The following is a 12,511-nucleotide window of genomic DNA, read 5'->3' on the forward strand; positions in this document are numbered from 1 at the left end:
TGCTTTAAAGGTTAACTTGAATGCTTGACTTTAAAAAATCAAAATCATCAGCTGCAAATGCTTAAAGCAGTTGGGGGTAGCTTTTGAAGAAGAAAACAAAGGATCTGAAATGTTTGAAAATTACTTAGCCCCAATATAAATGGTGCTTGTCTATTTATATGCCTGCTCCAGAAATGTACACACGCACACCCCAACTCATTTCTTTTCATTTCTCAAATATGAGTGCTTGTACTCAGGCATTTTCTGTTGACACAATATAACTTTTTAATAATTTGCTAGCTGTTCTAATCATTTGATAGTACCCAGAGTACAATGCAGTCACAAGATGAACCAAGACGGCTTTCTGTCTAAATCAAAATCCACAGCTACACATAGAAACCAACCATTCGTAGTGTCTTCGGCTTCTGCTAAATAGGGTCTAACAATATATTTCGCTGTTCACATTCATGTATTTCAAAACCTAATAGCCCATGAAGAGAAGTATGAAGAATACATCTCAAGAAGCAGACTTTAAAGGTACCAGCAAAATAATAGAATGCATTTAAGTTTGAAGCATTATTTTAGGTGACCTATATCATTAATGAGTTTTTCTTTGTGATGGGTGTTGGAAGAGAGAAGGAAGGATTGGCATAGATGTTGGCCTGTCCTATAAAAGTTCCTTTCCTGTGAATGAGACCATTCACACACCCCCTGTATTCCTCAAATGGGGTCTAAAAAATGATTTTAGGTTTCAAAGTCCAAAGAAAATGTTGAAATATATAGTAGATTCTTCATTCCCATAACACCCCTCAAAGGGGTTGTCGTAAGTTATTTGGCCTTCAAAGTCTAAAGAAAAGATTTAAAAAATGAAGTCGATTTGAAGTAAACATTTCCCCTAAAACTGATTTTTTAAAAAGATACCCTTCTTAAATCATATCTCACAGTGTGATATTTAATGATTATCTATGATATTAAAGCTAAAATATGAGTACCAGGTACACAACAAATAACGAGGCATTTATATCTCCAAATTTGAAGTAAACTGCATTTACTCATGGTCAAGAAATATTAAAGATTCCCTTATGTACCATCTTCTTGAATGCTCTGGCAAAGTTATAAAAGTGCCATTATGATGCTGATTGTCATTATAAAACTCATGTCAGGTTCTCTAATGGAAAGAAGGATTATTAATTGAGGTTATCTTTCCTAGAGAGTTCAGTTTTTGTTGTTGTTGTTTCTTTTTTCTTTTTCCTTGTTTCTACTTGTGTTAATCATTGAACCTAATGTCTGGAATCACTTCAAATACTACACTGTTGATTAATTTCCAAACTCCAGAACCAACTGGGGCTAGCTTTTGGTCTCACAAGTTCTCGAGCTAGCAGCAATTTTTTTTAGGTGCCAGTGATTTCCAGCTTCCTTTCTTTTTTTTAACTCTCCAAACCTTGCAAGGTGGCGCTCTTTTCATGAAAGGCCAATATTAGTCTTATAATCGGAATAACATTTTTTCAAAAGTTAAACACCATCATCCTGCCAGTTTTTCCCTGTGCTAACGAAAGTGCAACCAATTCCTTCCTTGGGGAGGAAGGCTCCATGGACTCAAAGTGACAAACGTAGACAGCCCAAAATGAAAACAACAAGTCCATGAAGGGTTTTTAGAAGACTTAAAAGATTTGATTTTGTAATTGGCCAACAGTGTGCCTTGCAAAATTAATTCACTTTAAAATAGATGAGTGTCTTAAGGAGTTTTCATACTTTTGAAGGATTTTGCCTCTTTTTTTTTTTTCCTTCTCAAAGTTAATACAGCCTGTGACTTTTTGAGCACCCATAGTGTATTAAAGAAACTTCAGGTTCCTCCCTGCCCACAGTGAGGCCAGTTTCTGCCTTCCCTCTCTGACACATCCACGCTCTTGCAGCCACAGCCAAGGGCCTGATTTGTGATCTCCAGCTACGTTGTCTGCCTAATGGGGCGATCATGCAAGCTACAACCAGAGACAAAGAAGCCGGCGTTCCTACCAGCAGAGCTAACTTCTCAGGAGCAGCATAGCTTGCAAATCTATCAAACTAAACTGCAAGAAAGACAATCTGATTTAGAGAAAAGGCGTTCTGCTACAGTCATTAAGCACAAGTAATTTAGATTTTTTATATTGTCTCCTCATTTACAAATTTACTGTATCAACGCCAGCCAATGGAACGAATTTCTTAAGTAAATGAGAAATAAATAAAAGAGATAGAAAGATAATCAAATTACATAAAATAATTCTCTTCCCTAGATGTATTTTTGAGAGAACTAATAACAGTGGCAAAATTATAGGAATAATAACGTATCATCGGAAGTAATTAATTTAAATTAGCATCACGTTTGAAGAAATATAAGTAAAACGCTTTATGGACGTTTACTTTTGTACAAAGAAGGCAGGCCTGGAAAAGCCTGCATCGACATCCTGAAAATTAGTTATGGCTATAAATGGTTTAATTGAAGACAGCAATTTAAAATATGATATTGTAAATCTGCAACTCGGTTTCAGCCCGGGGAATTTAATTTGGGGGGCAGCAGAACCCTCCACTGCGAGTTCATTTGTGAGGCTTCAGAGCCAGCCCCTGAGCTGCTGACAATTCGCCTGCATTAATATTGATGTGGCCTGTGCAATCTATTTCTGTTATTTTTATGGTTGTTATTCTACATCTGCAAAGGTCATTTAAATTATACTGCGGCCGAAAATTTGTTTCATAAATTTTGATATAAATACTAATTACACCCTCTCGGAAAGCCAGCAGGGTAGCCTTCATATATCATGTTTATATGACCTGCGATGACAGAAAAGGAAGGCCAGGGAGATCAGAGAGCTTTTCAGGAGACCCAGTAAGGCTGGCGGAAGAGGCAGCAGGTTGCTGGGGGCAAAGAAGAAATTCCTACCACAATCACCGAGATTTAAGAATCTTTAATAAGGTACGAAAGGTTACCAAACAGTTCTGGAAACTAAAGTGTACATAGGAGTTCTTCTAGCCATAAATATTGAATATCTGTAACATGGATAAACCGGCCTTTTACATGCGGGTAAATATGGAAACTAGGAATTATATACAGTATGTGGTTGTCATTTGTGCCAAAAGCAACGGACAGATATAGTTTATATCTTTGTTTTTTAATATCACTTTACATAAACAAAAGGAACAGTTTGACACGCAGATCCAGGCTCGTACTATACGAATTCTTGACAGGACGTGAAACATGTTACTGCACTAAAGTACTCAGACTTTGGGACGAAATGTTTGCACTTTATACAAAAAAAAAGCACATTAATACCAATAATCTGTTAGGTCGACGTGGAGACTGTAAAAGTACAAAGTAATTCACATTTTGGTACACATTTACTAGAACATTCTTGCCATTCAGTACAAATAGTTGGCTTTCGGCCGCCCACCCCTTGCCCTCCCCCCTTCCCGCCCGGCCCCTCCCCCTCCCTCAATGCAAAGACCACAACGCCACAATCCCACCCGCCCGCTCCAACCGAGATATAACTATTTACAGAATCCAACAGTACAGTTTTAAGCTAATAATTCTGTATTTACAGGAAAGCAAAGCAAAAAAAAAAAAAAAATAGCCGAAGCCCCCAAAGAGCCCCTTCAGATTCTAACCAGAAACTGGCCCTTGGGGTTAGCGACATTTGGTCAGGCGGCCGCCACCTCCTCGACCCCCGTCCCGCCCCTTAGCTACCAAGCTTTTGCCAAAAAACAGAAACAGAAAGAAAAAGAAAGGAGATTTTTCTAAGGTTTGCTGCTTCCTCTCTCTCACTCGGTCCTAGGTCTATTGGCAAGTTTAAAAAAAATAAGATTGTGGGGTTTGTGGGGGGGGGGGCTGCTTTGATTCGCAGGGTTCTTTCAGTAACATTGTGTGTGCGTGTGTGTGTGCTCAGTCTCTTAAATAGGGTTCGGTTCGGTGTGTGGTTTGCTGAGTTTACACGTACCATTCGTTAAAATTGGAAGAGAGCGCGCTGTGGCCGGCTGTGTGGTGGACCGCCGAGGAAGAGGGCGACAGGGAGCTGGTGGTCGGGTTGTCTGTGGAGGGAGACACGATGGTGGGCGGCGTGGAGGACTCGTAGCCCGAGCTGGCGGCCGGAGAAGGCTGCGAGCCCTGTGACGAGGATTCATGGACCTGCAGGAATAGAGTCGCGTTTTGACGGAGCCAAAGAGCCGGAGCGGCCGCAGCCCAGGCAGCACGAACGCTGCGCTCCAGCTCGCCTCGTTCTCCGGAGCTCGGGATCGCCCGGGGCTGCGGGGCGTCTCCTCCCGCGGGGTACGGGCTGGGCTCCCCCGCCTCGGTCCTGCACCGGCGGTGCTCCAAGGAGGGACAGCGCCCCCGGGACTCACAAAGAAAGAGAGGTCCGCGAAGAGGAGGGCCGGACCCGAGGCCGGAGCCCGGGACGGTTCCCGCCCGCAACCCCCGAGCTTCGTGTGCCCAGGTTAAGGTGGGCCAGCATTTAGGGCCGGGCGCAGGAGCCCGAGCGAGGCTCAGCAGCACACTGCCAGCCGCCACGGCGCCAGCTGCCGCGTCCCAACCTGCTTCTTCAGCCCTAGCAGCAAACTCAGTGGCGGCCTCCGGACCAGTGCTCGCTTCTTTTTACTTTTACTATGAAACGGTGAATTTCCACTGGCCTGGGGCGCCCCATCCCCCTTTGCAGTCGCGGCCCTCTGGGCCCAACCCCACTTGGCTGAGTGGCACCGTGGCCCAACCGCCTCCACCACCCACGGCCACCACCCGGCTGCCACTCGCCGCCCAACCCCGGCGAGAGCCCCGGGAGTTCCCGGCTCAGCGGCGGCGAGCGAGAGCGCGGCGATTACCTTCATGTGCTTGCGCAAGGAGCTGGGGTGCGTGTAGGACTTGTCGCACATCTTGCAGAGATAGGGCTTGTCGCTCGTGTGCACGTGCATATGTTTCTTGCGGTCGCTGCTGTTGGCGAAGCGCCGGTCGCAGCCCTCGAACTCGCACTTGAAGGGTTTCTCTCCTGGTGCGAAGGGTGAGAAAGAGGGGGCTCATGAAAACAAATCCTTTTAAAAAATTAAACAAATGCAAAAAAGAAAAACAAAATAAAAAGCCAGCGGGGCCAGGGTTGTAAGCTCAAATACCCGGGGCTTCAAAAAAATTTTTTTCTTCTCATTTCTCTGCAGTGAAGTTATAAATATTTGCACTATATTTTAAGCCCTAGTTCAATTAAATCCAGACATTATTCTTACGGTTTTTTTTATACATATATTTTATAAGTTTTTTTTTTTTTTTAAGGTCCCAGAGTGGCAGCGGGTCAGGCCGCTGGTTTTTCTGCCCGGGGCTATACACCGGATTTCCGAAGGCTTCTACCTAGCGCTTGCTTTCTCATTTTCATGTTGGGGCTCATTCTCTTGCTGTTTTGCTCTTCTCTCCTCCCCCTACCCCCTCCCCGTCGCCCCGCACACCCCTCTCCGCCTCCCCCACCCCACCCCACCCCCTACACACAAACATTTTATAGCGTAATCTGGGCAGAGAGCTGGGCGCCGCGAATTCGGCCCTGACTAGGGCGATCAGCCCCAAGTTCCAGGCGCTGTTCTCAGCAATCACCCGGGCCAACCAGGCTGGAGAATGAGAGCGGATTCCTGGGCTTGTGGGCCCATGGGCCCAGGGTGGTCTACAGGACACCAGACCACAGCTCCCAGATCACGGCCAAAAAAAAAAAAATTTTTTTTTTTTTTTTAATTTTTAATTGTTCCGGAACAGTCTCTTGCTTATTTTGAAAGGCCAACGCGGAGGACTCGGTGTTCTGAAAATCGCCCCATGGAATCTAATTGACCAAAAGGACTTCCCCGCCTCCCGCCAACTCCTCCACGCCTCAAGCCCACTCTGAAACCAGTCAGTACTAAAAGTGGGCTCCTTAAATATGCATAAACCCCGAAGCTTCCTCAGGCCCGGCTTATTTCCCCTCTCGTTCTCTTTCTTTCTGTTTCTTTTTATTTCTTGCTGTGCCATCCACCCGATCGCCTCCAACTTCCTCAACCCTTCCTTTGGCAAAGCCCTCTCTGAGCTGCCTGGAAAGGGCTGCTGGCTGGAAACAAGCGTTTAGATTTGTCACCAGCGAAAACGGCAGGCGACTTCACAGCCGCCCGGAGCCGGCTTCGCTCGCACCAAGGCCTCCGCCAAGCCCGGCGCGGCTCCCGGTTCTGTCGGCCTATTTTATACTTCCTTTTCTTTATTTGCCTATGTCCTTCTCGTCTGCCCCTCCCTCCGCTTTTTCATAATTTCAAGTCCCAAACTAAAAGCCAGCGCACACTTCGGCTGGCTGCTTGCCTCCCGGGAGCTGGTGCCGGGAGCTTAGAAAGCCTGGTTTGTGCGCCCCGGCCAGGCTGCCGACTTTTGGATTTCGAGTCCCAGGCCCAGAAGGGAAAGGGGGGGAGGGGGAGTCGAGGAAAGCTGTTTCCGTACCTGTGTGCGTCCTTTTGTGGATCTTTAAGTTCTCAGAGCGCGCGAAGACCTTGCCGCAGCCAGGAAAGGGACAGGGAAAGGGCTTCTCGCCCGTGTGTACGCGGATGTGGTTGACCAGTTTATATTTGGCTTTGAAGGGCTTGCCCTCGCGCGGACACTCCTCCCAGAAGCAGATGTGGTTGCTCTGCTCCGGGCCGCCAACGTGCTCCACGGTGACGTGCGTGACCAGCTCGTGCATGGTGCTGAAAGTTTTGTTGCACGACTTTTTGGGGTTGGCCAGCTGCTCGGGCTCGATCCACTTGCAGATTAGCTCCTGCTTGATGGGTTGGCGCATGTAGCGGAAGAAGGCGCCGGCGCCGTGGTGCGCGGCCATGTTCACGTTCATGGGCCCGTAGCCGTGCAGCTGCGGCGCGGCGTAGTGCTCGGAACGCGGGCTGGTTACCTGGCCATACTGCTCCGGCCGCGGGTACATGTCCCCCGAGAAGCCAAGCCTCATCTGCCCGTTGACCACGTTGGGCGACGCGTGGCCCGCAGCCTGCTCGTGAAGCCCGGGGAAGAGGAGGTGGCCCGCGGCGTCCGTATGGCCGTGTGGACCCCCGAAGCCTCCGGCCGAAGCGGCGAACAGGCTGTGCTGCGCGCTGGCTGCCGCGGCCGCGTCGCCAAAGCCCCGGTTGCGGAACAGAAAGTCCCGCGTGGAGTTGAAGGCTGCGCTCGAATAGGAGCCGACGTGGCCCGGGTGGTGGTGATGGCCGAGGGCCGCGGCAGCCGCGTAGCTGGGCGCCTGAGACGTGAAGGCCGTCTGGCCGGCTGAGGCCAGCTCGTGCGAGCTGGGGTTGAGCTTGAAGGCGCCCATGCCGTCGGCGAACGGGTTGATGCCCAGGCCTACGTCGCGCTCGGCCACGTCGCCCGCCGAGTGGTGGCGGGACGCGCCAAAGGTGGTCACTCCGATCGCGGGGTACTGGGGGCCGGCGTCCAGGAGCATCGTGGCTGCTCGGGGCGAGCCCCGACCTCCCCCGCCCCCCCCACCCTCGCCCGCCTAGGAGGGAAAATCAGGAGGAGGAGGAGGAGGAACAAGAGGCGGAGGAAGAGGAGGAAGAAGAGGAGGAGGGAGGGGGAGTCGACCCACCTCGAGAAGTCCTAGCCCGCAGGCAGCGGCGCGGCGCGCCCGGGCGCCCTCCCGGCCAAGCGCGGGGAAGCCGGACGGCTGGCGGCCGCGAGCAAGGCGGGCTCCGGAGCCCGCCGCGCAGACCTCGCCGGCCGGGCTCTCACTTCCTCGCCGCTCAGTCTCTGCCGAGAGGGCCCCGCGTCAAGGCTGCCCGGGGAAAGGCATGGAGCATCTCAGCCCCCCAAAAAAACTTCCTCCTGGATTTGTGGCATAGAGAAATGTGAGCGCCGGAGCCGCGACTGCTCGCCCTTCGCCGCCGCGCGCCGCGCGCCCCTCCTCACTTCTCCACTAGCCCCTCGCCCTTTCTTTTCTCTCTCTCTCTCTCCTTTATCTCAGGCTCGCCTCCTCGCTCCTTCACTCTCCTCTTCTCCCCTCTGTTTTTTTGGAAAAAAAAAAAAAGAGAGAGAGAGAGAGAAAGAAAGAAAAAGCCAAAGAAAAGGCGCAAATCATGCACAATATTGTCTTTTGCGGTTTATCTTCCTGGGGAGAAACTTTCACCTCCTCAGCCGGGCGGTGAGCGCGAGACTGATAGCAGCAATCATTCCTGCAGATAAATGAATTGAAAGGACGACACCGTCCCCCCCCTTGATGAATGAGAGCAGGGGGAGGTGTCACGTGCCGCCGACGCGGACGCCCATTGGTGCGCCCGCGCTCCCCCCGCCCGCAGCCGCCGCGCCAACGGAGGGCGCGCCGAGGCGCCGCGCACCGCTCATTGGCCCGCCGGCCTCATCAATCCCAGGTATTGTAAAGCGCTTGACATCCCCTTTTGACAAACAGGGCTGCCAGGAGTAGCAACTTTTTTTTTTAGCCAAATTTTTTTTCCCTCTTCTCACGGAAATTTTTTTTTGCCACGATTCTTTTTCTTTCTAGCAGTCATATTTTCCCTCTCTCCTTCCTTTCCTCTCTCCCTCTCTCTCTCTGTCTCTCTGTCCCTTTATCTGTCTCTCCTCCTTCAAACCTGCTCCTCGCTGAGCGATTAGCGATTTCGGGCGTCTCCGGGAGCAGGAGGCGGGGATGCGGCTGGTAAACACAGCTAAGGCACTTCCAGAATGTCCCGATTCAGCAACTTTCTTTTCTTTCTTCCCTCCTTTTCCTCCCTTTAAGGGCAGCAAAGGGGGCTTTTGTTATTTGCTCCTTTTGAAGTTTGCTTCTCTCTTGCCTCTTTCCTCTCCTGTTAATAATTTAAGATCTCGGGAGCACACGGGCACTTCACTCTCTCTTTACAAGTATTGTGATTTCTCAGGGTAACCGGTTGCCTCGATTTTTCTCAATTTTATGCAATCGATCCAGCCTCCTGTGCCCTTTCCTCCCCCCCAAAAAAATAAACACAGGTGGATGAGATCCCCTGATTTTCCAGGTTATTGAGGTTTGTTTGTTTTTAATGGCAAATTGGAAACATTGTTGCCAATTTCCTTTTCTCCCCCCCCCCCCTTATGTTATTTTTCTCTTTTCTTCTTTTTCCTTCATCTCCCTCGGCTGCCCCCGCCAACCTCCTCGCTCTGCACCCTTGTTCCCACCGGGGCCCCATTCATTCAGGTAAAACTGTAAATTTCCCACCGCTCCATTGTTCCCCTGGGCTGCCCAAAGCTCCCTAGAGATCTCCGAATACTTTTTTGGTATTTAAATCCCCGATAGATAGGACCAATGTAAATTTTGTGACATTCAATCCTTTTCTAGTTCACAAATCAGTCACCCTTGTCACCGTTATTGAAATTCCGCAACTCGCCACACCAGGACGGTGGAAAAAGCGGGCGCGGTCTTTGTTGCCGAGCAGGCTTTTGATCGCCAGAGAAAATTTACTTACCTTCAGATGAGTGAGCAGAAAAAGAAATAACACTCCCTTTGATTTAGTTAGGAAAATGCAGACATTTGGATTCAGTGCAAACATACAACACTCGCTTGTTTTCGCGATGCGGCCTTCGATTAACCTGTCTTTGCCCAGCGCAAAGTCTATTCAACAACAGCGCGTAGTTGCTTTTTGTTCCGTCCACAAAGAGCCATTGACTATATATTAAAATGATTGTTGAAAGGTAGAAGAGTATAGCACTTAAAAGCTGGGGGGAAAAATCCCTGTGACTCAATCAATTAAGCCGAGCAACATTTATGCATTTCAAAAAATGCACGCGGATGCGGGGGGCTGGGGGACCAAGGTTGCGCTGCTCCGCAGCTCTGTTTAAAACCCAGCAGCCTCGGCCCAGGGTTTAGCCGAGGCGTCTGCATATTCATTAGGTCTAATTATTTTCTAGTAAGGAAAACACAAAAAGCCAAGAGTCGGAATCCTTCAATTTACCCTTTGTTTCTAACTTCATTTGGCTTCTTTGCAGCTGAATCACAGCCCTAAACTCTTTTTCCAGACAAAGAAATCTCAACTCATCCTTTCATAGGCGGCCCGTTAGAAAACTCCCCAGTGCCTGGGCGACAGGAAAATAAAAATGGATCTTTTTCTTGCCCCTTCGCCCGCACTGGCTGCACCGGCTGGAAGAGGGAAGAGGGCTGAGCCAGCATCGGCCTCTCCTTGCCTTTATGGTTTTCTGGTCTTTTCACGGACTAAATTTGTGCTTGGGATTGGCGAGCCGGGCTCCGTTTTTCCTGGGTTCTCCCTGCTCAAAACCCGGCTTTTGTAACCGGGATGGTTTCCTGATACCTGAAGAGACCTGGCGGAACATTTCCTCTGTGTTGCTCTGGGAAATGGAAATTCGAGAAGGAAATGCTCTGTTTCCAGCAACAAGTCTGAGTCCAGCCGCCCAGTATTCCCCATCAACTTTGAATGGAACCCGGATAGGGAATGGAAAGAAAGGGCTGGGAGTTAAGAGGTTGTTTGTTTGTTTGTTTTAACTATTATACACTGTAAAAATATATCTATGTATAGGAGCCACTATGACTCTTTTCTGCTGTCTGGAAGGGGAAGTTAGATTCTGTTGCCTGAGGTCCTAGAAACCTCTACAAGAAGCAGTTTTTCTCTAGAGGCTCTTCCTCTCTCTCTGGGGAGAACAAATATCGAACTCACCTCGCCTTGCCTTTCAAGAAAACAAGGGAGGGGACCTGAGGGGGGAGGTAACTGCTGGGAGGGGGGAGGGAAATAATTCTTCAAAAAAGAAAAGTCAGTCCTCTCCTCTCCAGTCCGTGGAAAATCCAACCGGGACGTTGACAAGAGGGTATTTTTAGAAAACGCGTCCAAATATACAGGGTAAGAGCGAACGTGAGAAAAAAAAAAAAAGTTGTGGGTTGTAGAAGTTATCAAGTGGGATTTGCGGCGCTCTCTGCAGGAAACGCGAGCGGCTCCAGTTCAAAGCCACATGCACCAACGTGACATATAAGCCATTAAAATATCATCCCGACGGCTCATTTCTGCTTCATCATACATTCCCTAACTGCTTCCCGAAAGCTGGAAAAGGAGGAATGAAGAATGACCGCCTTACTGGAACCACAAAAGAGAGGCTTGGAGGGGTTCGTGGTCCCCCCTCAGCCACCCCGAAGTGATGTGCAGAAATGAGGCGATCCCGGCAACAGGTGGAGCGAGGTAAGTGCACGAATTCAGGGGGCAGACAGCTGGAACCCCATACCCCCAACGGCTGCGGAGCAAGCGCCCTTATGGGGCCGACGGCACCCATATCCCACTGGGGGAAGAGGCCCAGCCAGGCTTTCTCCCTTATTCTCTTCCCCATTAGCCCCCCCCCAACCGAAGTGCAGGCCCCACCCCCACGGACACTGAGGGGAGGAGGGGGCCCTTCCGCAAAGGGGCCACGCTGGAGACCGTCCACCCTTCTTCCCAGGAGTGGGGGAAGGGGGCACAAATGGGGTCCCCACTGGCACACGGACCAAAAGCAGCTTGTTGCCCGCCCGCCTTCTCTTCCCTCCTTGTAAATGGCCTAGGTGTCCCACTGTGGGCACAAGAAGGGGATTCATGGCCCAGAACGCCGGGAGGGACCCCCTTCGGGCAGCTTCTCTGCCCTGTCCCCAACGGGATGGCGGGGAGGTGCTCTGCTTCTCCTCCCCGTTGTCAAAGGAGCCAAGTTAGCAGGCCCGGCTGGCAGAGAGACGATGGAACTTCGCCCCAACCTGACAGCCGATGCCGGCTGGGTCAGCGCCCGGCGCTGTTCCTCGCCCCCCCCCCCCGCCTCCCCCGCACCCTGGTCCTCAGAACTCTGACCCCTAGGATCCCCTCTCTGCGCGCAGCCGGCAGCGGGTTAGGGACTTGGTTTTCTTTCTTGAGATGCGAACGAGGGCTGGGAGAGCAGGCCGCAGCTTCAGCAGTCTCCGACTCTGGGCACACAGGGAGAGTGAAAATTAGGGGCGAAGTGAGGCGGGAACAGAGTTGGGCTGCGACAGAAATCCAGGACTGGCTCAAAGCCTTGACCGCAAAGTTTGGGGTTCACAACAGCCCATGGGGACAGTTGGAAGCCAGCTTTGTCTTTGGGAGAACTGGTTAGGTGTTGGAGAGCTGTCCGTCGGCCAACCCGCGTGCAGGGAACTCCCTCTGGATTCCGAAGTCACGTTTCTCCCCCTCTCCGACAGTGTTAGCCTCGCAGCGACCCACGCTGCTGCGACATCTTCCCTTCCTCTGCCCCACACGCCTTCAGGTTGGAGGGGGAATGTCGGGGGAGAGTTATGTGCCCGGGCTGGTTCTGCAGTGAAGCCATGGCTGCAGACGTTTCTCTAGCACCCGGAGGTCGCCCAGCTTCCAGCCCCCAGCTCGGGAAGCCGAGCTACTCGCTGAGGGAACAGGAGAATGAGAAAACGCTCTCACAACCTAGCCTCGTGGCGCAAAGCAGGAGCTTGAGGGCCTGGGCGAGGTTGGGTAGGGAGGTTCAGAGAGTGGCGGGCGATAGTGGACCGCCGGCAGAGCCCAGAAGGGTGGTTCCGCTCCTGCTGGGGAGTCCCAGGCCAGCGTGCAGCCGCCCCTGCTCCGCGCAGCGCCC

At 51.0% G+C, this 12,511-nt stretch overlaps 1 protein-coding gene across 1 annotated transcript; it reads right to left on the reverse strand.

Moving 5' to 3' along the window:
• Positions 1 to 3,934: 3,934 nt before the first annotated feature.
• ZIC1 (Zic family member 1) lies at positions 3,935 to 7,409 on the reverse strand. The gene is made up of 3 exons (XM_049867468.1): positions 6,428 to 7,409; positions 4,819 to 4,982; positions 3,935 to 4,132 (listed from the first exon to the last, which is right to left on the reverse strand). The coding sequence occupies exons 1-3, from the start codon at positions 7,407 to 7,409 to the stop codon at positions 3,935 to 3,937; spliced, it is 1,344 nt and encodes a 447-aa protein (XP_049723425.1).
• Between the last annotated feature and the right edge of the window lie 5,102 nt (positions 7,410 to 12,511).

Source organism: Elephas maximus, chromosome 23 (genome assembly GCF_024166365.1).
Source record: "Elephas maximus indicus isolate mEleMax1 chromosome 23, mEleMax1 primary haplotype, whole genome shotgun sequence".
In the NCBI taxonomy this organism is placed as follows: Eukaryota; Metazoa; Chordata; class Mammalia; order Proboscidea; family Elephantidae; genus Elephas; species Elephas maximus.

Excerpts from the sequence above, each read along its gene's own strand:
- ZIC1 (XM_049867468.1), bottom strand. The coding sequence starts at position 7,409 with ATGCTCCTGGACGCCGGCCCCCAGTACCCCGCGATCGGAGTGACCACC. Across the intron at positions 4,983-6,427 it reads CCACAAAAGGACGCACACAG|GAGAGAAACCCTTCAAGTGC; the intron begins GTACGGAAACAG and ends CCTTCGCACCAG. Across the intron at positions 4,133-4,818 it reads CCTTGCGCAAGCACATGAAG|GTCCATGAATCCTCGTCACA; the intron begins GTAATCGCCGCG and ends CTATTCCTGCAG.